This window comes from Paramisgurnus dabryanus, chromosome 14, assembly GCF_030506205.2.
Source record: "Paramisgurnus dabryanus chromosome 14, PD_genome_1.1, whole genome shotgun sequence".
Lineage (NCBI taxonomy): Eukaryota > Metazoa > Chordata > Actinopteri > Cypriniformes > Cobitidae > Paramisgurnus > Paramisgurnus dabryanus.
Window position 1 is genome coordinate 37,217,062 of NC_133350.1, and position 25,301 is coordinate 37,242,362.

The following is a 25,301-nucleotide window of genomic DNA, read 5'->3' on the forward strand; positions in this document are numbered from 1 at the left end:
TTTGTTGATAGCTATTTTGACAATGGGTGCATGTTATTTACAGAGGACAAGAAATCTATACAAGCGGCACATTGACAACTCTTAAATATATTCAAATATTATTTCTATTGTATTATCCATAGAGAAGATATAGTAGAACGGTTGCTGAAATGTGAGGGGTGGTCATTTTTCTGAAATACTATATACCCTAACATATTTATACTGAAAGGTAAATATTAATTAGATTTGATAGGGATTGTAAATATTATGAAGACTGAGCTTGTAAAACTGGTGCGGCATCTCTCAAGATCTTTAGCTTAGAGTAAAAATTTTAAAAAACAATTGTTATGTACAGGCCTTTTTATGTATTGCAAGAGACAATTTCTCATAAATAGCAGGTGATAGCTGGTTTATTGTTCTTTACACATGCATATTTTAACATCATTTAGAAAAACATCACTTCATAACTTTGTGCACATTGAAAAAGTGTTTTTTCACGTTAGTAATATTTTTTTCAAAATTTGATTTTCTAAATACTATTTTCAAATACAACACAACTCTACCAAAATTTATATACACAAACTGTACATACAGCTAATTGGTAACATTAATTATTTTAGCAGAATACAGAACAAGTTTTATTAAAAAAATGTTTTGATTATTACTTTTGGATATGACGTTTAGTTTGGGAATTAGAATGATGGTATACAGGTCTGTTGCTCCATGCATTAAAGGTTAACAATACATGAAGAAATGAGGGAGAAACTAATAAATTGTTAAACAAAGGATTTAGTTTTTCTGTGTGTGGAAGTATGGCATAGAAAACTGAATAAGAGCATTAAAGTGTCTATCAATGTAAGCCTGGAGCAATAATTGGTTAAACAAAAGCTTCATGACATTGACATTTTTAAAATCAACTTAATTTCCACATTATTTTGTAGGGGAAATTATTAAATGATTTTATGAAAACCAGGGTTGGATCAGGAAAGTATGAGGGCTCGACTTGGAGCATGAGGTTTCAAAGAGCGAAGGTAACGTCTTGCTTTCTCCGTCATGATTAGTTGGTCTTTCGTCCGTCCACACACAACAGCTTTCCAAGCTGGAGACATCTATCAGAAGAAAACAAAATCAGCTCTGGCATGCAATACAGTTTCACATTTTGAAACAGAAGCTAAAAAAAGTGAAACTAATATTATAATACAATATAATGTTCCATTTTATAATTTTAATAAATTTAATCATTTACAGTGTCAATTATTGGATCCTGTTAATCTACAAAAATAAAGAGGTGCAAATGATATCTACCATATCTAATTGCTATTTACACTTCTTGCAAATTTAATCATTTTAATTTATAAAAAATGTTATATTTAACTCCTGTAAATAGCATAATGTTAAGAAAAGGCTAATATTGTCACTTAGTATAAATATAATGTGTTTTCTTAGTGAAAATAGTGTAAACAGCATCTATCGCAAAGAAAATATGCGGAGTGTAAATTAGGTATTAGGGATGATTTTATCGATTCAGCGCTTTAAATTGATATAGACAGATAGACACACACACACACACACACACACACACACACACACACACACACACACACACACACACGCAAGTCCCATTCAAATCTGTGTTTACCCATGTTCGCGTTTCATATAAAAACATTAAACAATTAATAAAGGTACAACACTTAACAATACGACTGTAATATAACAATAGAAATATACAAAGTTAGTGATAAGGAAGGACTTATCAGCCGCAATTTAGATTTTGATGCCTGCTTACTGTGTTGTATACGGTAATTTAGGCAAGTTGCGTTAGAAAGCTCAAACGCTCAACAAAGCTTTTTTAATCATATAACTGTGGTATGTAACGTTACACGTATCTAAGAGCAACCTCACAAGCACAATAGTAATACTCAAAGTTACTGATAAAGATTTATCAGCCGCGGTTTCGATTCTGATGCCCGCTTACTGTGTTGTATACGGTAATTTAGGCAAGTTAAGTTTAAAGTTTTTTTTCTACTTTACCATACGTATTGTCTAGGGCTGGGACAACGCGTCGACGTAATCGACGACGTTGACGCCAAAAATACGTTGACGCAAAATATGCTCGTCGATTCGTCATACCCAAAAAGGCGGCGCCGTAGAATATAAGCAACGCGAGTGGCTTCAGTCCACGCCAGTTTCATACAGCAAGTGTGAGCAGTACGTGCGGTGCGTGTTTTTTTCAGCGCCCATGTTAACAAGCATGTTCCCCTGCGCATGAGCAGCGCGAGCTCACGCCTCTGTAGCAACAGTGCTGCAATCGTTTCTGCGTCGGTTCTGTTGCGCTGCTCATGCTCAATTAAATTGAAAGTGCTTTGTTTATGGTTTAAATGCTCGTGGATTGACGTGAAAAAAGTGTCATTTTACCATAAAATCATGAATGTGAAGTGTGTTTTAAACAGTCATGACTTAGAGAAATTTAACAGAAAGCAATGAAATATGTTACTCTCTGTCCAGCAGTAAATGAGTCCTAATCTATCTTAACAAACTTAAGAGAAAGAGATTTAATAATGTATGTGCTCTTGTGCGTCTATAATTGTGTTTATATCGGTCATTAAATGGACTAGAACATCACGAAAACAATGTGGATTAAACAAATCAAGTTATAAAAATAACACCGTGTGACCATCAAAAGGCACATTTAAGAGGTTTTGCTCATAAATACATGTAAAATAAAGTCATTTGAACTTGAGATTTTTATACTGTTACTAAACTGCACAGTATGTGCTGCAAACGCTTTATTGAATGCTACCTCTTTCTAAGAATGCATTATTTTGCACTTTGTATAGTCTTTTTTATGTTGAAATTTTAAGAGCAATAAACATATTATTGAAATGTTTACATTCAGATATGTAAATCAACATGTATAAATTGCTATTAGTTAATTAATGGGGAGATAATCGAGAATCGAATCGGACTGATAAAATTAATCATTAGATTAATCGATGCATCGAAAAAGAATCGCTAGATTAATCGTTAAAAAAATAATCTTTATCCCAGCCATAGTATTGTCATTTATGTGTATCATCTTTAGCAGCCAGAATCTTTTGTGGCTCAAACATATTTGTGTTCGGCTGTTATTTTTACACATTAATGTTTTTAAAACTTTTCCCCCACATGTAATGACGGGGAATGAAGCTCATAGCAGTGGGCGTTTACATCCAGGTCTTCAATGCGGCCCGCCCCTTCAAACGAATCATTTCTCCAGACAGCCACTAATCCATGTTACAAAATAGCCTATTACTTATTGTTTTTGATGTTTTTGAATGTAAAAAAACACACAAACATCATGGGTAGATCTCAGATAACAGTATAAAACAATAAAATCGACAAATTCATTGCCCCTTTAATAATAATTGAAAGTGGTGATGATGGGATTTCCCATCAGATGTTTATATTAACAACAAAAAAGAAAATGACACTGAGCCAGGGGTATAATAATAATTTATAATAAATTAAATAAAAAAAGTGCCATATGAGTCCATTATTATTAATCTTGTTCTTTGTATACAAATAAATTAGGGGTGGCACAGATAACAAAGTTTTTTGAGGCACGGATCGGATCATTTTATGGATCAGCCAAAAAAGAGGTGGGAAAAATCTAATAAGAAAAATAAAAAGATTACAAACATTTATAAAAAATATGTGCACATTAAGTTAGGTCTAAAATTAGCATTAGGTAATCAAATGAATAATAACACTTATATTTAATTTATACAATAAAGTGTTATTTTTAGAGCTAGAAAAGTGATTTTCTCTTTGTCTTGGGTTGCTTGATTAGTTTAATTGAGGTTACGGTCTCTCTAAGGGGGCGTGCACAGCAACGGTTTTACGCCCGCGGCCGGCGCATGTTTTCAATTGTTTCCAATTATTTCCAATGGAAGCTCGGCATTTTTCCAAATAAGCCAGCAGCTAGCGGTTTTCTTCCGCGCTGAAAACGGGCGCCCGGTGTTTTTTCCAGGCTCAGCGCCGAGAGTTGAAAAATATCCTTTGGGTAAAAAGCTCCACTCGTCAATGTCAGCTCTCACGCGGCCGTCCAATCACAGTGGAGGAGGGGCGGGACAAGTATCACAGCAACCAACCGTTTCACAGCTGACGTATCAGAGCTACAAAAGCACTTAGCTGAAAAAAGCTGGAACTCATCTGAAAAACAGCTGGCATTCGACATTGGCCAGGCGTTTTCAGCCACGTTTAAAAGTTTTGGTGTGCACAACCCCTTAGATAAGCACGACTGGTTTCTGCCTCTACTACACTTAAAGGACAATTTCTGTATTTTACACTTAAAGCCCTGTTTTCAGATTGTTTACGATGAAATAGAACAGTTTTGACTGAAATTTGGACATATGATGCTAGCCCGAGAATTTTCGGTTTATGTTGTATCAACCCCCACCACTACAAAAGGTCTATAGGTGCACAGGAACAATCCTTCCTAAAATTGTTTACAAAGACGTGAAACTCACCGAGTGGTCAGGGGTGTTCACTGATATGCTCACACAAAAATCGCTGCAAAAGATGCTTTCCAACAGGTGTTTTACCATTCTTTGAAAACTTGTGGATCTATTTTTCCAAACGCCTCACACCCGTACATTCTTCCGCTTAGAGCTTGAATAATAGACACTCCAGCCCAGGTGGTGGCGCTAATCCGCCATTGCCAATTGCTAGAATAGAAACAAAGTTCCCGGCACGGAGTAATACCGTACCTCACAGCACAACTAATACAAGTCAATGGAGTTGGCAAAAACTACGATAAAATCGGCCCCGATCACGTGGTTTCAGACTCGATCGGAATCGGACGCTACCTTCCGATCAGGACTCGGATACATATGCAGGGTTTAAAATGGGCCAGGACCGTCCGGGGCTAAGCCCCAACACAAAATACTGAAGGGCTTGCTCTGCTCCGCCCCAGTGTGTTGTTTTTCTTCTTAATTGAGTCTTTTTGGGTAGCCTATCTTATGCCTAGAATTAGTCAAGGAGGTTGAGTCTTATAACTTCCTTCAAAGTTTGATCAATAGTGCATAATGACATGTGCAAAAAATGCATATAGGGTGTCAGACTCATAATTTATAGTTCAGGTTTTAAAGTTTGGGTCAACCTGTGGCACAGCTTTAAAGCTGAAACTTATAAAATCTTATCAAAGGTCCAAAATGTCATTGAAACACACCAATGGCTTTGCTGTCATCAGGATAAAAAACATGTTACCCCTCGAACCCTCCCTCCTAATAGAGCATCCCCACAAAACAAATCCCAATTTAACCCCTGAACATATATACTATACTCTCATTATTTTTTTAACACATCAATAGTTATGCGCTGGCACAGAGTTCAGAGTTAGACTCTTTTGACTCCACACAGAAACAGCAATGCGTGCGGCATGACATAAGGAACATCATGGTTCAGTTTTTTCGCTCTTCTTTATTCTTTTTTTTATGTATTATAGAAGTATCGGATCGGGACTCGGTATCGGCAGATACTCAAAATCAAATGACTCGGACTCGAGGGCAAATCCCTAACTGTGGTATTTCAAAATCATTTTGTTTGAATTTGTTAGGGCTGCATGATAAATCGCATGCGATAGTCATGCGCATCTCGTCAGTAAAGCCGGTTCGTTGATTAGTAGTAAATCGCCATCAGCTGCTTTCAGATGGAGCAGAATTTACTACACAAAGCCTTAGTTCCCTGAAAAGCTTGGCCATATCGGAGGCAATATGTCCGCAATAATTCATGCGAAATTGCCCCGATTGTCAGGGAACTACGACTTTGTGTAGTAAATGCTGCTCCATCTGAAAGCAGGTGATGCCGATTTACTACAGTCCTCGGGACCCCCCTTCCCAGCATGTATTAGATGTCTCCTTATATGAAACACCTGATTCCACTCATCAGGCTTGTTCTAGACTAATCAAAAGAGAAAAGTTCTTAAGAATATTCATTTAATGTTTCCAAAAACATTCTGCCAACATAAATAGTATCCAGTTTTTATGTTTTTAGAATGTTTCTTGGTTTGCTAGAATTCAGATGTTCAGTTTCTGATGCTCAATGTAATGCATTTTAATTTCTCACTATGAGCTTAAAGGAACTAACTGAAGTCTCTATAAATCACGTGACTGGGGATGCATAACGATTAATCGCGATTAATCTATAGCAAAATAAATAAATAAATAAATAAATAAATAAATAAATATATATATATATATATATATATATTTTTTTTTTATTATATTTATATAAAAGATAAATTATACATAAATATACAAATGTATATACACATGTAACCATTTCTTAAATATATACATGCATGTGTGTGCATTTATTTATACAAAGTTATTATACACAGTTCACACACATATATGATGTAAAGAAAAACTATTATTCTGCTATAGATTAATCGCAATTAATCGTTATGCATCCCTACTAGGAATGTGCCCGAAGCCGAATCATTATTCGGAAGGGCACGGATAATGGCTTCAGAACGAATAACGAATTCATCCAAATAACAGAAAAAATACTCAACATAATCACGTTTTTACTGGAACAGCGCTAAATCATAAACCCCTTAAAGCACGTATAATGTGTGTGTGAAGTAGGGATGCACCGATACAGATACTGGTATCGGCCTCGATACCACATTTTCTAAAGTACTCGTTAAAAGTCCCCCGATACCTGGAATCGATACCACGGTCTGAGAAATGTCTATGTTTGAGTTGCGTGTAAGGGGTTAATGCCTCTTGTTGTCCAAAGAGGCAGAGTTTACAACTAAATGGAAAACTCGTCCTTTGTTTTTTTGTTGAATTATATGACTAAAGCTGTTACCTGTAAATTTAAATCATGTTTTTTTATTAAGTACTCTGTATCGGTATCGGCAAGTACTGAAATGCAAGTACTCGTACTCGTATTCCAAAAAAGTGGTATCGGTGCATCCCTAGTGTGAAGTGAATGAGTGCAATCTATAAAATGACATGAATGAGATTTTCTGGATATTTAGTGATGCAAGCTGTTTTGGAATTAGTTTAAAATCTTAAAACGCTGCTAATATCAAACTTCTTTTAACCCAACTGTAAAAATTGGCCCTTTTTTATTACACAAGACCAGAAAACCTTGATAAAATGCTGCACTCTGATAATAAAATATTCGTTAATAACTCTGTGTCTCCGTGTGACTTCAGTCACAGATGATCTTTTAATTACTTCAAGTTAAAGCATGCAAGCGTCATTGTCAATCTAGGTCAGGGGTGGGGAACCCTGGGTCCTGGAGGGCCACTGTCCTGCAGAGTTATCCAACCCTAATCAAACACACCTGAAAAATCAAATTCAAGTCTTCAGGATTACTTGGAAATGAAGTTCAGGTGTGTTTGGTTAGGGTTGGAACTAAACTCAGCAGGACAGTGGCCCTCCAGGACCCAGGGTTCCCCACTCCTGCTCTAGGTGAATATAAAATAAATAAGTTAATAGATAAAATTTGAAAATGTAACATTATAAAAGCAAAATTTAAACTGAAGATTACTATGACATGAATTGCAATTAACATAAAAATAAAGTAAATAACAACTGAAACATTTGAATTAAATCTTTCCAATTACCTTATTGTTTAAAATCATTTTACTTGTTTTGAACTTAGTCAAAACTGATTTTTAAATAATAGAGCATATTGTAATTTGAAATTTTAAACGAATATCTGATTATTTATTAATTTACATAAAGATTAATAAGAAAGTTTTTTTTAAACAATTCGTTCTGTTCGCGCAAACGATGTATGGACATAGATAATAATGAGCTCAGCAAGGTTGTTTTAATGCTTATTATGTTTTTGTTCATTCTTGTCAAAACAGATGTTTTTGAACTATTCTCCGTACTTGTGTGTCTGTGCGTTGTGTTTCGGATCTGTCAGTCAGCGCCAGTCTTGTCGATCTTATTAACATAAATCAGTCCCGAACTTTACCTCTCTTAATAACGCTTTAAACATCAAGCAAGTGCTGCATTTTATTTCCAAATTCCTGCATGTTTTTAAACCGAAACAAATTCAGACATGACACACATCTTAGTATATTAGGTTTCTCATTTCACTCTCAGAAAACGTACAAATAAAGATCATTTTAGATGTTTAATTACTAGAGTATTTGAATCGCTAGACGAGGGATTAATGTAGGCTACTTTTTTCCTGAAAATCTCCCACTCATTTAGACAGAATGGGTCACATATACTTAAAGGTGATGTACAGTCAACGCGCTCTCAAGTTCAACGCACAAAGGCACAAGCTGTATGAGGCTTTGAAAAGGAGAAGTTTGTTTTCCATACCTATTATTAATAAGAATCAAGTTATTTGTCTTTTTGAGGAAAATTTTGTAATATTATTTTTTATAAATATTTACAGTTATTTAAGTTATAATTATAATAAAAGCAAAAATTTAAATTTTCATGTAATATGACAAACTTCCGGTTTAAGGCCCACCCACTTCCGGTTCCATCCGAATACAAATACAGATACAAATAATTTTGAGAATGTTACAGATACAAATACTGACTCCGCTGCACACCCATAATCCCTACACATGACCGAGGAGCTTTTAGACTTCCGGTGGCGCAACTCAGTTTTCTATGGCTCTGGCTATATTAACACCAACAAAAAAATCGTAACAGTCTCGTTTTCCTAAAGCTTATCGATAGTCTGGTACAGACCCTACTTACCAGTCTCAAAAATACATATATGAAGAGTTTGGTTCCAAAACGCATTAAATCCATTTTGACAAATTTTGATAAAAACGTGTTTTCTACAGTGCCTTGCAAAAGTATTCGGCCCCCTTGAACTTTTCGTCCTTTTGCCACATTTCAGGCTTCAAACAAAGATATAAAACTGAAATTTTTTGTGAAGAATCAACAACAAGTGGGACACAATCATGAAGTGGAATGAAATTAATTGGATATTTCAAACTTTTTTAACAAACAAAAAAAAAATTATTCAGCCCACTTACTTTCAGTGCAGCAAACTCTCTAGATGTTCAGTGAGGATCTCTGAATGATCCAATGTTGACCTAAATGACTAATGATGATAAAGAGAATCTACCTGTGTGTAATCAAGTCTCCGTATAAATGCACCTGCTCTCCGTTTGAAGCGCAGAGAGCATCATGAAGAACAAGGAACACACCAGGCAGGTCCGAGATACTGTTTAAAGCCGAATTTGGATATTAAAAGATTTCCCAAGCTTTTAATTTCCCAAGGAGCACTGTGCAACGATAATATTGAAATGGAGTATCAGACCACTGCAAATCTACAAAGACCCAGCCGTCCGTCTAAACTTTCAGCTCAAACAAGAAGGCGACTGTTTATAGAGATGCAGCCAAGAGGCCCATGATCACTCTGGATGAACTGCAGAGATCTACAGCTGAGGTGGGAGAGTCTGTGCATAGGACAACAATCAGTCGTATACTGCACAAATCTGACCTTTATGAAAGAGTGGCAAGAAGAAAGCCATTTCTTAAAGATATTCATAAAAATTGTCATTTAAAGTTTGCCACAATCCACCTGGGAGACACAACAAACATTTGCAAAAGTTCTGACCAGAGCACCTTCTTCCAACTCGCGATGTGCAAAACTGATAGAGACATACCCCAAGCCACTTACAGCTGTAATTGCAGCAAAAGGTGGCGCTACAAAGTATTAGCTTAAGAGGGCTAAATAATTTTGCACGCACAATTTTTCAGTTTTTATTTGTTAAAAAAAGTTCTAAATATCCAATACATTTTGTTCCACTACATGATTGTGTCCCACTTGTTGTTGATTCATCACAAAAAAAATACAGTTTTATATCTTTATGTTTGAAGCCTGAAATGTGGCAAACGGTCGAAAAGTTCAAGGGGGCCGAATACTTTCGCAAGGCTCTGTACATCAGCTATCACAAAAGACTGCAAAACAAGGTTATATTTCATATTTTAAACAACTTTGCTGTTTATTAACAGTGAATAAACACTGCTGCCATGTTGTTTTTAATTATTTAAATGATTTTTATAAAAAAGTTAATATTTGCCATTTTCTTGTTACATTTTTGACGAGGTGCGTGTCAGGCTATGGACAGCCTACGGTGTAGCTATCACATAGAACTAAATTACACTAAGTGCCTTATTGTTGTTTTTAAATAAAAAGGTAATTAATGTCATTTTCTTTAATCATTTAATTATTAAAAAACTTGTTGAGCCTTGGTACACATGCATGTGTGCATCAGGATGGCACCACCTACACCTCAATTTAAGCCAGGAAAAACCCTGATTAAGCAACACCAATATCATGGGTTTAATTTCCAGACAGTACATTGAACTTTGTATTTAACAGCACTTACAGGCAATGGAGAGACCAATCTGAATGCTGGATGCTCTGATTTGATGGGCAGTCCACTTTCATTTGGGCCGAGAATAAATCCTTGATCCAAAACATTCTCTTCCTTTAGCACGAGAGGGAGTGGCTGTGTTGTTTTAACCTATAAATAAACAAAACCATGTTTATTATGTATGCAGGGACATTAGGACAAATGGAACGCTGTCATTTCTCTGCTTTCTGTACCTTATGATTTGTTTTGATCGTGGGTTTAGATTGCGGTTTGCGGGAAGCAATAGTCTTGCAGCAGTCAATGACATCGAGTGCCAAAGATTTACGCACTTTCTTCATAGGAGGTCGATGCTGTCACAAGAGAACAAAGAAAGTGAACGGAAAAGCAAACAGGTAATTAAACCATTACAAACCCTATTACAAACCTACAAATGGGACCATGGGTAAAACGGCTCGCAAAGAACTAAATAAGTCTTAGGCCATGTTTACATTAGAGCATTTGCGTTTTAAAACGGCATTTTAAAATGAAAACGATCCTCGTTTATACTGGCATTTTAAAAAGAATCTTCATCCACACTATACACCACCATAAACGCATGAAACATGACCAATCACGTAACTGGGCATGCGCATAAAAGTGTAAAATAACTTATTACTCTTATAATAGCTTACCTTTGCGCGTTTACGCAGCCTAGGAGTGTGCGATATTGACAAAAAGTCATACATGGGTCCTTTGCTGGCAACTATAACAGACACTATTTTTGAACCTATAAAAATGTGTTTGGGAAAGTCTTATACTGTTCTATCTCCCCCCTACAACATATTAATATGATTAATAGGTTAATTTTGATTTTATAACTAAACAGAAAGGTCTTTATGATTTAAAAAGAAAGCATTCAAGTGAACAGTACTAAATAAAAATAAATTTCAGCAAATGCAAACTTCAATCAAACACAGTAAGAGATGAAGTATTGCTTTAGCCTACCAGAAATGCGTATTGCATTAATTTTTAAAAGTGTGCGAGGTCTGTGCACGTCCTCTGCTAGCAACACACAAATAGCTAAAAGCCAAGCGCCTAAACGAGCATTATATTAATGACGTTGAGTTTATTGTTTTTATTAATTTATATTCACAAAACGTATCAACAAAACATCGATTAAAATTAAGAGACAAATTATCTGAAACGAAATTCATTTTAAAGTAGCAAACAAAACTTACATTAAACTGGAAAATAATGTCTGACCCATTACAATTCTCCCTTCATATTGGCCTTTACAACGCCTATATGGCGTTTAAAATGACAGTCTATCTTTCGTAAGCTAACTAAATTTAAACAAAACATAAACACATTAAACCCAACAATACTCAAACATTAATATAAAACAGACATTATCTATAAGGATACATGTTAAAACAATCCGATATAGCGTTTATAATAGCTGGTTGGTAGATGTTTACTATTTTTGGCAAAACCTCCGTTGCAAACCAACATTTACATGAATAAAATAATTTTTACTTTGAAAATGATGCGCTGTCACGTTAATATCAGCTGTTCTTTACATAAGACTCCGTCTACGTTCATTTACACTCAGAGCAACGTCTGAGTTCTCAAACTAAAACAGGGTCTTCAGCGTTTGCGAATGAATCCGTTTATGAGGGTCGAAAACGGTGATGTAGTGTAGATGAAAAACGTAAACGTAGCAAAAGTAACGCGTTTTAAAGCATAAACGCATTAATGTAAACATAGCCTTAATTTAATAAGAGTTTTAAAAAATGAGTTTTTTTTTAGGGGTTCAAGCCTGTAGGGCTGAAACCCTTTTGTATTTGTATGGATTTTTATTATTATTATTCTACCGTAAAACAATAACTTGGCCAAATGGTAGGTCTCAAATGGTGCGCGAAGTTGTGTCACCCCAATCGGTCTATGGGGGGGGGGGGGCGCTACAGCGATGGCAAACGCGTTTATGCTCATAACTCCCACAATTCTTGTCCAAATGTCAAGTCCTCATATCCCTGGAATCCTTGCATCAAGACAAACAAAACGTATATCTCCGATTACACTTCCGTCTTGAAAAAAATTCCACTATTTTCGACAAATAAAAACAAACTAGTCCTAGGTTTTTCGCTCGATCGGAATCATTCTAGTGCCAAAAAAGGTTTGCTGGAGTTCGAATATCAATAATTATTAAAACAAGTTGAACTTTCGACTTACGGTCAACATGCCCTGCCTAAATGTCTGAAGCGTGTGCAGCCACTAGGACTTTATTGGCTAAAACTGGGGACAGGAATGAAGTATTAACACAACATTTGGTATTTGTGATGAGAGTCATGGCCTGAGGTTGCATGCATAGTTTCGTCACAGCGCCACCTAGTGGTCAGACTAATCATTTAAATGCTTATTCCTTAGGCTGAGTTTGATGTATTTTCATGCTACTTTTTTCCTTGGAGTCAAATTTACGGAGACTCGTTCAATACAGAACACAGCAGTGTCTTGTGCACCTGTAGGCTAAATTTACAAAAGGAATGCAATAAAGAAGGCAATGCATATTAATATAGGACATTTTTCAATTATACACTGTAAAAAAATAAAATCACCAAACCCAGCAAATAGGTAAAAAAATTTGATTTTCTAAGGCAATTAAACCTGTTCTGTTTAGGTTTTGGCTTGTGAAAAGTTGACATAACTTATAATATCAAATTGAAATTGTTTAAGTTCTTCTTTTATGTTACTTATGTTACCATTTTAAAACCAACTTGAAGGCTTTCCATAACAACTTTATGTCCTGTGTTCCTTGTTTGAAAATATGTAGAAATTAAGGATTGGGTTCCAAAACGCAATAAATCCATTTTGACATATTTCTTTGTTTTCTATAGTAAAAAAGTTTCAAGATGAAAACCACTATTTTCTGTTACAAACCTTCACATAGCATATTTATGTTATAATAACATAAAAAAAATTGAATCCATAATTTGATTTTCACAGATTTACTATAAAAACTGATTATTTGTTCAGCAAGTTTTTTCCAAAATGCTATAAATCTATTGAATCAATATATAAATGTGCATTCATCTTTGCCATGTTATAATCATTTAGTGGAGTAGTGTTATACACTGATTAAAAAAACATTAATGGCATTAATCAAAACACTTTGTCATTAAAGGCGCAAAAGAGGATGTTTTTCGCCGACTGAGAATCCAAAAACGGTTACTGAGTTTTTTAAATGAGCGCATGCGTAAGAACAGCCTCCCTCCTTCACAGCTAATTTCTAGGGAACGCCTTCCAAAACTCGTGCACGAAAAGAGTTTTCGTTTAACACCGGCATATGCTGTGTCGCGTGACTCGCGTCAGTGGATTCATTATTTGAAATGATGATAATAAACACGTAAGACGTTAAAACGTCAGATCAGTCTACGCTACTCCCATTTCAACAAGCATTTAGCAGACTGGTCACTGCCTTACAACTACAGTACACAAACAACGTCGATATACCTGAATAACAGTACAACAATAATTATTCCCCAAAGAAAGAATAATCACTGTTACCTGTCAGGAAGAATTTTGCGAACTGCGCGTCTGTCTTGACACCTCTCTGTTCCTTCATTGCTCTCCAGCGTTGAAATGTTTCTCCAATAACGACTCTGTTTACATTACGTTCTTCTGACAATTTTCTCCTCTTCTCAGCGGCTTAAAAAAAGTCTTTTCTTTTACGTCCTCCTTCGGGTTTCTTCTCTACCGTGGTGCAAATTCAAGGAGGAAAGCAGGATCGACAATGAAAACAAAACGAAACTTAAGACGGAGTTTCATGCGCATGCGTCGCCTGTGTTTAGTTACTGGAGCGTGCACGTCTCTCATAAGGATCGTAATGGCAGTGATTGACAAGCCAGAGGGCCAATCGCTGATGCGATGACCGCATGAGCAACTGGCTGATGTTTTTAAGGCCCTATTTTGTGCACAGATGACGTATATTAATAATATTAAGTTCAGTGCAGCTAATAAATAGTCTTTTATCATTTAGTAAAGACAGTTTCAAGTAATATTGCAAAAATGTATTAAACAAACATCCTCTTTTCCACGTTTAAGAACGCTGTCATTGCAGTTGTCATCCTTGGGACGTCGTCGACAGCGATAAGCTGTAAAATGTTTTGGTCCTGCTCGATTTTTGTTGACCAAGTAAAATAATGGAAAGTTTTTCTTAAGATCCCCTGGGGTCAGTGTGTTAGCATGACAGATATTGTGAGAGAACCAGCAACAGCCGGCATTTTTCTATCGCTTAAGTGCCTCTCGCGTAAATAATTTGATTTTGATGGCTTAAGTTTCTTTCCCGCCACAGAAAATCAACACAGGTTTATCCATGCCATCAAAGTATTCTTTTGCTTTTGTTTGCTTGTTGATCACGAAGTACAAAGTAGATGAGGAAAACAAGGATTCCGTGTGTATTCATCACGTCACCATTGTTGTTTACAATGTGTGAAATGATGCTCTGTGATTTGTTGAGCGGATTTATTTTAAGGAGGACTAGAGTTTATCGCATTTTGGGAAAAAAGGAAGATAACACAATAACATGGCAAATATTGGATTTTGCATAAAATTAAGAATTTACTTTTTAATACTGACCAGATACAATACTGATTTTGGCAGTAACTATCTTTTTTTTTAATGCCGTTTTTCGTGTTTTGGAACCAAACTCTTCAAATATATGTGGGTAAAAAAAGTATATAAAAATTTTAAGCTTGCATGGAGCGAACAAAAAGTCTGTTAATAAACCAGACTCTCTGTAATAACTTAAGAGAATGCAGTAAAACAGCTGAGACGGCACATGATCATCATGTAAGGGATAATGTAGAGGCAGCCGGTAGTTATTGGGAAATAAGCCCCGACAGTGTGATCAGGACCCGACGCGAAGCGGAGGGTCTTGTATCACACTGAAGGGGCTTATTTCCCGATAACTACAGGCTGCCTCTACATTATCCTGCTTATTACACGGCTACTTGCCACATAAGAAAAAAAACTGGACATGAATATGAATTTGAAACATTTTATTGGCATATTTGTTTTAAATTAACATTTTTATCCTTCCGCGAAACTTTGCACAGATGCATAAAATGATCGTAATACCTTATTAAGATCCTCTGCTTCATACTTGTCTCCATTTTTTCTCTTTTAGCCAGTCTTTGAGAAGTTTTAATGCCCATTCTGTATTTTTTTGTGTGTTGGCTTCATAGCTGTCATGCTCTATTTTGACAAGTTCAGTCTCGGTAAGCTGTCTGTGTCTTGTCGTGGTTGACGAGTGTTTGTCACAAGATGGCGCCAAACAGACAGTAATCTTTATTGATCTTTATTGGCGCGGAGCGATTTTACTCGTGCAAGTAGTCTGGCTATGCGTTATTATTTTGGAGCGGTTATTATTTGAAAAGAACAAACCTGCAAATGTCTCAACTGACCAATCAGAATCAAGCATTCCAGAGAGCCGTGTAATAAGTTTATATAATGATTTAAAGATAAAACCTCTAACAGTTTTTATTTAAAGCAGTTTAAATAAAGCCAAGTGATCAATTGTATTTGTATTAACCAATTTGATTAAAGTTAAAACTGCATTTAGAGTCAGGCAAAGGTATTAACGAAAAATTAATAGCCAAGTTTTTTTTTAACAATTTGGATAATGTACGAAAACCAATACGTTAACACTTTACTTGAAAGGGTGTTCATAAGACTGACACGACACCTTCATAATCATGACATGACATGACACGTGTCATAAACACGAAGATTTTATGACAACTGTCATTAAGTGTCATTTGTTCAATTATGTCATTTTTAATGCAAAGATGACATTGTTTGAGATGTCTTTGTTATGACAACTTGGCATTAACCAATACATCATAACTTGTCATGACAACTTGACATTACCAAGACAACATAACTGACCACTTATAATGGGTTTAGCCATGCAGTGTTGGGTCCATATCCCTGGAAAATCATTTAAAATTTATTAATTACATGTTTTCTCAATTTTTTCTTCTATGTCAGCAAATTTCAGAACCCTCTGTGTAAGGAAGAACAAGTTCTGTTAGTTGTCAGCTTTTTATGTTTTGTACACAAACATAAAGTTAAGTATAATCTTTTGACATGTCTGTTGCAGATTTAAAATTAGTTGACATAGTATTAACACTTAATGATATTTAAATGACAGTTTAATCTAATGTTAACCCATAAAGCTTGGTAAATTCTTAAGTCTAATAACTATTCTGCAATGAAATGTTTATGACAGATTTATGACAAGTTGGATGTTTTGGTTTGTGTCAAGTTGTCATAAAGACATTTTAAACAATGTCATCTTTGCATTAAAAATTACATACCATAAAACTTCAAATAATAGCCGAGTCCCAAATAGATGCCTGTCTCTTTTAGACGCCTGGTGGGACGACAGGTTTGGGTAAATAAAGGCCTGTCTCAAATAAAGGCCTGGTCTGGTTTTTAGTTTCAGGTTGTACTTAATCTTTTAAGATCTGTCAGATCGTCTGTTTAAGCCAGTTCTATGGTGCAGATAGCACACTCTAAAGTTTTGATTACCGGTAGATATCACGTGACAGAAGCAGTCGTTCCATTACTCATCACTATGACAACACAACAAGGTTCGTCGTCGGGATTGAAGTGATGATGACAGTAGCGAAGTGGGAATCGGGAGAGTCTGGACTTTTCCCGGTGGGCCGGTAGTGTTTTGAGGCCGCTGATAATAGCCGGGCTTTCAGTCTTTTGTCATGCATGCACTCCCGCCACACATTGTATTTCTCGCGCGGAAACACTGTTTATCATATTTAATATGCTGCAGCACCCAAATGTATCTGGCCTCACTGCTCTCTCTATCAAGCCCGGCTCCCCTGGAGTTCTAGTCCAGCGAGCCAATCCAAAAAAAAAAAATGAAAGAGGCTACACAATAGCCAATCAGAAAATTGCACTGTTGTATCTGGGTAAGATTTTACACAACAACCAATAAAAAGCATATCCTCGTTCGCTTTATTTATGCTGCCAAATAATTTAAGAATTTATTCTTACACAAACTAATTTGTTAAACACATTCAAATTATAAATAAAACATAATATGTGGTAACCTCCTGCTGTCATGCTGGAACGATTGAATTAAAAGCCTGTCTCTATTGGCGCTTTTCCATTGCATAGTACCCCACGGTTTAGTTTAGTTTGGGTCGGGTCAGCTTACTTTTGGGAGCTTTTCCATTGGGTGCAGTACGTAGTACCCGATACTTTTTTTCGTACCACCTCGGTTGGGGTTCCAAGCGACCCGAGCTGATACCAAACGTGACGCGAAAACACTGTAGATCAGTGATTGGTCTGAGAGAATCGTCACGTCATTGCTATAATGTAAATATTAGCTTTAGCTTACTGCTAGCTTGCGCTGTCTCAAGCAAACATGTTGTTATCTGTGTTCTGCTATAAGTTTCCAAATACCCTTTAATGATGAAAAACATCCGCAAGTTGAGAATCCGGGACACCATAATTTTTTTTTCCAGACTTGCAGTTTGTGGCGGCACATTCGCTACGTGCACGTCCGCATTATATATGCTTAAATGCAACTTGAATGAGGCTCAGCGGAGCGCCGTCGACTTACCCCACGGGTCGGGTGTTTGAACAGAAACTGTCATGTGAGACAGAGGTAGTTATAAACGCGATGTGCAAACATCTATTTGTGGTGGCCAATTTTAATTTTGTGGCAGACTGAGAAATAAATGAATGTATGGGAATGTACAGCGACGCTCTCACGTGTATGATGTCACAGCAGTAAGCAGCGTAAATATAACGACACGCCTATAATCCCTCCCACTCCGAAGTGATACTAAACTCGATGGAAAAGCTAACCACGCCAAAGTGAGGTGAGCTGACCCGACCCAAACTAAACTAAACCGTGGGGTACTATGCAATGGAAAAGCACCATTATAGACGCCCGTCTCTTTTAGACGCCTGGTGTGACAATAGGTTTGGGAAAATAAAAGCCTGGGCTATTATTTGAAGTTTTACGGTAATTGAACAAATGGCACTTAATGACAGTTGTCATAAAATATCCTTCATGTTCATAACAGCTGTCATGTCATGATTATGAAGGTGTCATGTTAGTCTTTGGAACACCCCTTCAAGTAAAGTATTACCAACAAGAGCTTTCTCTTTGTCGTTGACTATTACACATGTATAACATTTAAAGGTGCTCTAAGCGAATTGAAGCGTTTTAGACCATAAAACATTTTTTGTTACATACCGGAAACATCTCCTCACTATCTGCTTGCTGCCTGTCTCCTGATCAAACTGTAAAAAAACGCGATCTCTGTAGACAGCCCAGGCTTCACAAACGGCAATATCAACAAATGGCCAAACCTAGCCAGCACAAAACAAAACAAAGTATTCCAGCCAATAAACGACAAGAAGGATTTAGGGGTGGGGGTTGGGCGCGTTCATGAAAGCACGGAAGGGAGGGGGAGGGGGAGGAGTTAGCTACGCTCTGTCTGTTTGAAAACAGTTCAAACATCAACAGGAAGTGACGTCGCACATTATTCGCTTAGAGCGCCTTTAAAACAAGGGCAAAGCTTCATAAACTAAACGTAAACATTGCGCTTGTTAAGGTTGCTTGTCATCATCTGCGGTTGGCTTGTCAGTAGCGCGGTAATATGGGTTTGCGTTTACGCAATAGCCCTACTAGACCGTCATTAACGAGCAAATAAAACAACCTACCACATGTTTGCATTTCTTCTCAGTAGGAGTTTCATCCTCTACTATCAGATCAATTCCAGCCTCACTGCGCAAGACTTCTTTGAGGTCCTCCAGATTTGGGGTTGGAGGCTTTAAATAAAGAACCAAAACAAACATGCCTTTCATTATTTCCCTTACAGAATCAAAACTAGAACATCAAACAAGAGGTCTGCAGTGATGATGAGGTGAAAATATAATTTCTAACCAGTGGTCGCAGGGGTCCGTATTTCTCCATGGCATTTTTAAATGGAGTGGGAGTGCGTGGAGTTGTGTCCAGGTCAGACTTGTGATTTGGTGTGATGAACCTACGGCAAAAAATCTGCAGGTTTAGGAATGTCAGGAACTTCAGATAAAACTTTTTAAGGTTTAAGTCAACACTGAAGATTTGGAAACGCACAAAGAGTTTTCCTTCTGAGTAAGTGGAGTTTTATCACGGTGTAAGGGTGTTGTGTCGATGCTTTTTTGGCTGCACACAGGAGTAGATGTAAGTGAAGGGTTCTCTAGGTCCAGGGTGTCCTGCTTGGTCCACATATTCAGAAACTGTAAAAATTAACATCATTTATCATATTATTCTGTTGTCAAAAACTACTGTATAATATTCTAATAAAGATAATAAAATGAGCAACAATAACTGATAACAATATCAATTACAGAAACATTGTAAACAAAATTTCATAATACTTCCCGATTTTAAAGTAACCCTCAGATCCTTGAGACCAGTAAGCAAGGAAAGTAGTCAGATTCTACTATCCCTAAATCTATATAAAACATATAAGGGTGGTTTCCCGGATAGGGTTTAAATTAATCCAGGACTAGCCCTTAGTTATATTAGAACATTAAGACATTTAAGTAGTTTTTACAAACAAACCTCACACACAACAAAACAACAACATTACTGATGGACATCTTGAGAAAAAATAATGTCACTAAAATATGTCAAGGCAAGGTGTTTTTAAATTAACGCAGATCAAATTTGCATTTTAGTCTGGGACTAGGGTAAGCCCTGTCTGAGAAACCGCCCCATAATAATTACCTCTTCCCCACCAGCATTTTTAAAAGAAGTTGCCAATCAGTGCCAGCATTTAAGATTTTCACAAAAATGTAATGCCTTCCCGAAAATGTTCTTTTGAATATATAAACAAACAATATATCAAATGAAAGAACAGACCCTCTGCTTTAAAAAAAAGCTTCATCTATCCTATCTTCATTTGTTCTCTTTTATCACCTCTCAAATATGAGATAACTTGTCAATGGCAGGGAAAGAGTTAATGAGTATCTGCAGAATCGCTAGAAGATAATAAAATTACGATCACGTATGTGAATCTATTACAATCCTGTATTCTCTATCACAGAGCAATTGAGTGAATCTGAGTTTGAAATCCCTTGTTGAAGTAGCAGTCTTGGACACCAATCTGTTCTTGTGCCACCTTGTGAGATGCTCGCACTGCTGACATCACAACAAGTGTCTGATGCACTGCTTTAATATTTGCACACTGCAAACATTTTAGCCATGCATTACATCCACAACCAGAGCTCTCTCTCAGTTTAAAAATGTCTTGATCGTTCCTGATACTGATATCTGCTATTGACTCAGCACATTCCTTATTTTAATGGTTGAATGCTTGCTTATTAGTTTAATGTTTTATTATACGTCATGTCATTTTACTCAAGATCAGGTAAACAAGCTTCAGTTGGTTCAAAATGTCGCTTTAAGAGTGCTTACTTGATCTAAGATGTATGATCACATGAGGCCAATTTTGGCATCTTTACACTGGTTACCAGTTAAATATGGCATACATTTTTAAATATTGCTAAACACATATAAAGCCTAAACCCTTTTAAGTCACTTTGGGTCAAAATAACGCATTATAATTTCTTTTTTTTTCTTTAAGAGTTTTTCAACCCTTGGCTTAAAGAACTTTCTTTCTATGTGTTACATTATTTGCTTGCTAGTACAGTTTAATCTTAGCTGTTGTTCTCTACTACTTTGGTTGTACACCGATTTTTCTGCGTTTTCTCATACTTCTATTAACATAAAGCTGCTTTGAAACAATTACCCTATATATACGAATTAATCAAATTAAAAGATGATGTGTCAGTGTTACTAACAATTCTATTCAGGGTGTTATTAGGATGCTGTGTGGTTTTCAGGGCATTGCTAGACAAAAAACTACCACCAGATACATCAGACACAAACCTATATATACAGACACACACACACACACTGACAGATGTCCTTTTCAAATGCAGATAGTGTTGGTAGTACCTGTGAAGGAGAGAAGGGCAGGATTTTGACTGGTGTGCTTTTTGGGGTCATGGAGTCGTTGGGATCTGGGGAAAGGGCGATGCGCCGACGACTGCGCCGACTCAAAATTGATGGTGGTGTTGCCCCGCCTGGTGAGATGGGGATGAGTTCTCCTTTACTGCCCTTGCTGAGCTCCTGCAGGGTGCTTCCCTCCAGCCGAAACTGCAGATGCTCTGAATTCTGATTTTCCTCTGGTAGGTCAAAGTCTGACATTGTACACCAGCCTTCAAGATCCTTGTAAAAAGGAAACAGCAAATCATGAAAAAAGCACTTTGGATAAAGCACATCTATTTCATACATCTTAGATAACAGCATGGTGACATACAGTAATGTGCAAAAGTCCTAGGCCACCTTGCCAGAATTAGATTTGCTGTTTTTGCAATGTTATAGTGATCGTACATGCACTCCATAAGTATTGGAACAGATAGACATTTTGTGTTATTTTAGCTGTTTACCAAAATGTATTCCAGTTACAGTCATATTATGAGTATTGGCTTACAGTGCACACTCTCAGCTTTATTTTGAGGGTATTCACATCCAGATTGGCTGAAGGATTTAGGATTTACAGACGTTTAATATGTAGCTCCCCCTTTTTAAAGGGGTCAAAAGTAATGGGACAGTTGACTTAAAAGCTGTTTTATGGACAGGTATTGTCTATTTCTATTTTGCATTTGGAAGCTGTGGCTGTGAACCCAAATCATTTGGTTCAGGGACATCTCCATGCAAGTGATACAGACCATAGCAAAATAAAAATCCTGTATGTCTATATAGGATAACGATGGTGGATGATCGCATTATCCTCTCCATGATAAAGAAAAGCCCCTTTACAATGTCCAGACAAATGAAGAACACTCTAGAGGACAGGAGGTAAAGATGTCATTGTCAATCAAAACAATAAAGAGAAGATATTACAAGGAGAAATAAAAAGGGTTCACCACAAGATACAAAAGCCACAAGAATAGGAAGGGGAAATTAGACTCCAAAAAAAGTCAGACAAGCTCTCAAAAAGCTTTATTTGGAGAAATTAAACTGATATCAACCTGTATAAGACTAATGAGAATAAAAATTGATGAAGAAGGCAAAGAATATCTCATGATATCTACAGACAACATTTTCAGTAAAATAGTGTTCAGGCAGTGGGAATGCATTGTGAAGGGGTTTTTCTTTATCATGGAGAGGATAATGCGATCATCCACCACTGTTATCCTATATAGACAAACAAGATTTTTATGTTGCTGAGCTCACCAGTGTGTTGTTCTTTCGTCAGAAATTGTTGATCTGGTCACTCTTAATGTTTCTGCTATCTCTCTGATGGATTTGTTGTGTTTTTGAAAGCTAAAAATAGTCTATCACTTGCATGGAGATGTCCCTGAATCGAATGATTTGGGTTCACAGCCACAGCTTTCAAATGCAATTGTCACACTTAAAATCAACTCCAGACCTTTAACATCTGTCATTAATGAGGAAATTATTTAACAAATAGACAATACCGGTCCATAAAACAGCTTTTAAGCCAACTGTCCCATTACTTTTGACCCCTTTAAAAAGGGGGAGCTACATATTAAATGGCTGTAATTCTTAAATCCTTCGGCCAATTTGGATGTGAAAACCCTCAAAATAAAGCTGAGAGTGTGCACTGTAAGTCAATAGTCATAATATGACTGTAACTGGAATACATTTTGCTAAACAGCTTAAATAACACAAAATGTCTATCTGTTCCAATACTTATGGAGGGCACTGTATATAATTATTCTCAGTCGCTTTAATAGAATACATCCAGAAAATACAGGAAATGTGTATATAGTATTAAAAACTGAATAAAAATTTAAACAGTTGGGTCAAATTTTTAGGGTAAACTCCCCTTCCACTTGAGTGATAGCAGGAAACTGCCAGATCACATAAACCTAACTAAAATTAAATCCTAATTTCTAATTTTAAAAGTCTTTTTACTTAATTCTGCTCAAAATGTGTTTAGTGCCAAGAGAGGTCACACTAAACACTGACAATGTCTAAAGAAAACGTCTTTAGATGTCGGATTTATTTTTTATTTTTTTGTACATATTTCCGGTATTTTCTGCTTGCATTTCAATAAAATAGATAAAAAAATAAATATGGATGGACATTAAAAAAAGTGGTGGTGATGGCCTAAAACTCCTGCGTGCTTCCTGCGTAAAACTCTCTGTACAAATGAAATGAATGTACGAGAGCCTGGTTGGACCAGGCTATAAGACTTTTGCACAGTACTGTAAATTTTATTTTGGTGGCCGTTTGCATTTAAAAAAAAAGTCTACGTTTCCTGACTAAGGGTGTGCAATATATATTTGAGATGATATCTTAATTGTCGTTTTAATGATGTGTTAAATCAAATTATCTTGTATATTGCTCATTTAATTTTCCACAAATTCACTGTGTGCCTGCACATTCAGAATGTGATATAGACTGTTTCAGCAACATAAACAAACAGCTTTCTTCAAACACATAACCTCCGGTAAACTCTAAAAGAACTTTACTGTTATTGATTCTGTGCGGAGTAGTTTATTTCTGATAACAAGCAAAATAAACAACAAGTAGATTACCTTAGTAACGTTAGCTCAGTGTAGTTTCTGTACACTATGATTTGAACGGTGTAAAATGTGTACTATATAATGTATACAATGTTAATTACAGATCGGCTGACAAACCTCCCTTTACATAGCGCTGATCGCTAAGGATGCTCTGATCGATCGGTCGCAGATCGGTATCGGCCGATAATGGCATTTAATGACACAATCGGTACTCGCTTAATTAGCTGATCTCAATAACCGATCTTTCTATTTTCTTTTGTCATCATCTTTTGTCATCATAGGGCTCCTGAATGCGGCTGCAATTAGAGAGAATTTCTCACTTTGCCTTTAAAAAGATGTGCATTTTCCATGAGGACGCGCTCCAGTCCTAACAGAGTGACGCTTCTTCACATCCCCATCAAACAGCTTAGAAAACACCTACCTATCGCGGACAATTGCATCCTCATGCCGAAAGTTTATTATTTGCATGCATTTTAAAGTTTTGACAGTTTAAACTTTCATTTTCCTCACAGCTGCTCTTGTCTGCGTACACCCAACACACGCGCACACACAGCTGCCTGTCTTCAGTGCACATGAGCAGAGCTATCTCTCTTACATCTTAAAGCTACAGTAACCCAATTCATCTCTCAATAAAATCACTCTCTGCCCTTTACTGAAGAACTGTTGTACTTTATACGAATTGTGTATGTTTAATTCATATAGTAAAGACTGTGAAGTTATATTTTCATTGCTTTTAACAGGCATAAGCCTTTTTAAAAGGCATATAAAATTTCTCTTTGCAGAACAAATATTTGTTGTGCCAATTTCTTTGATTCTATTAAAACAATAATATAGGCTACCTAATTACTGCAAGTAATATAACAAAAGGCAACATCTGTGCTATTACTTTATTTAGATTTTTTTTTACAGTTACAGTCATCAAAGAGCTTGCATATCAGCTTGAAGAATCTGTATCGGGCATTGGTATCGGCTGATCATGAAGACAACAAATCGCTACTTTGTTTGGGCTACAAAAGTCCTGATCGGAGCATCCCTAATGATCGCCAATCTTCCCTCGCCTTCAGGGAACCAAAACATTTGTTATCTTTGACGCGGTCTTTGTTCCAGAGTTCAGTTTAGCCACTAATCAGATCATTAAACATTAAACAAACAGTATGGTGTGTTTTTGGATGGTGTGCTGGATTTGCTTTTCAAAAATAGCGCTTGGAGTCTCTTCAGAGCATAGCGCCTTTTGCCAAATGGCAACAGAGTCTTTGAAGTGTGTTTTTGCATAGCAAGTGGCACTTTTTTATTTCGTGCCTCCCTGATATACAAGCCAGTTTTGTACGAGTTGTCGCAA

General features: G+C 36.5%; 1 protein-coding gene across 1 annotated transcript in view; it reads right to left on the reverse strand.

Annotated features, from left to right (window-relative positions):
* The window catches only part of mybl2b (v-myb avian myeloblastosis viral oncogene homolog-like 2b), a 46,871-nt gene continuing 21,570 nt past the window's right edge, over positions 1–25,301 (reverse strand). The window contains exons 8-14 of the mRNA XM_065273050.2: positions 21,360–21,632; positions 19,491–19,633; positions 19,299–19,398; positions 19,076–19,183; positions 10,573–10,689; positions 10,352–10,489; positions 1–1,088 (exon numbers count right to left, since the gene is read on the reverse strand). Of these exons, the coding sequence (XP_065129122.1) occupies positions 960–1,088; positions 10,352–10,489; positions 10,573–10,689; positions 19,076–19,183; positions 19,299–19,398; positions 19,491–19,633; positions 21,360–21,632 (1,008 nt within the window). The 3' untranslated portion in view covers positions 1–959. The remainder of the gene's footprint in view (positions 1,089–10,351; positions 10,490–10,572; positions 10,690–19,075; positions 19,184–19,298; positions 19,399–19,490; positions 19,634–21,359; positions 21,633–25,301) is intronic.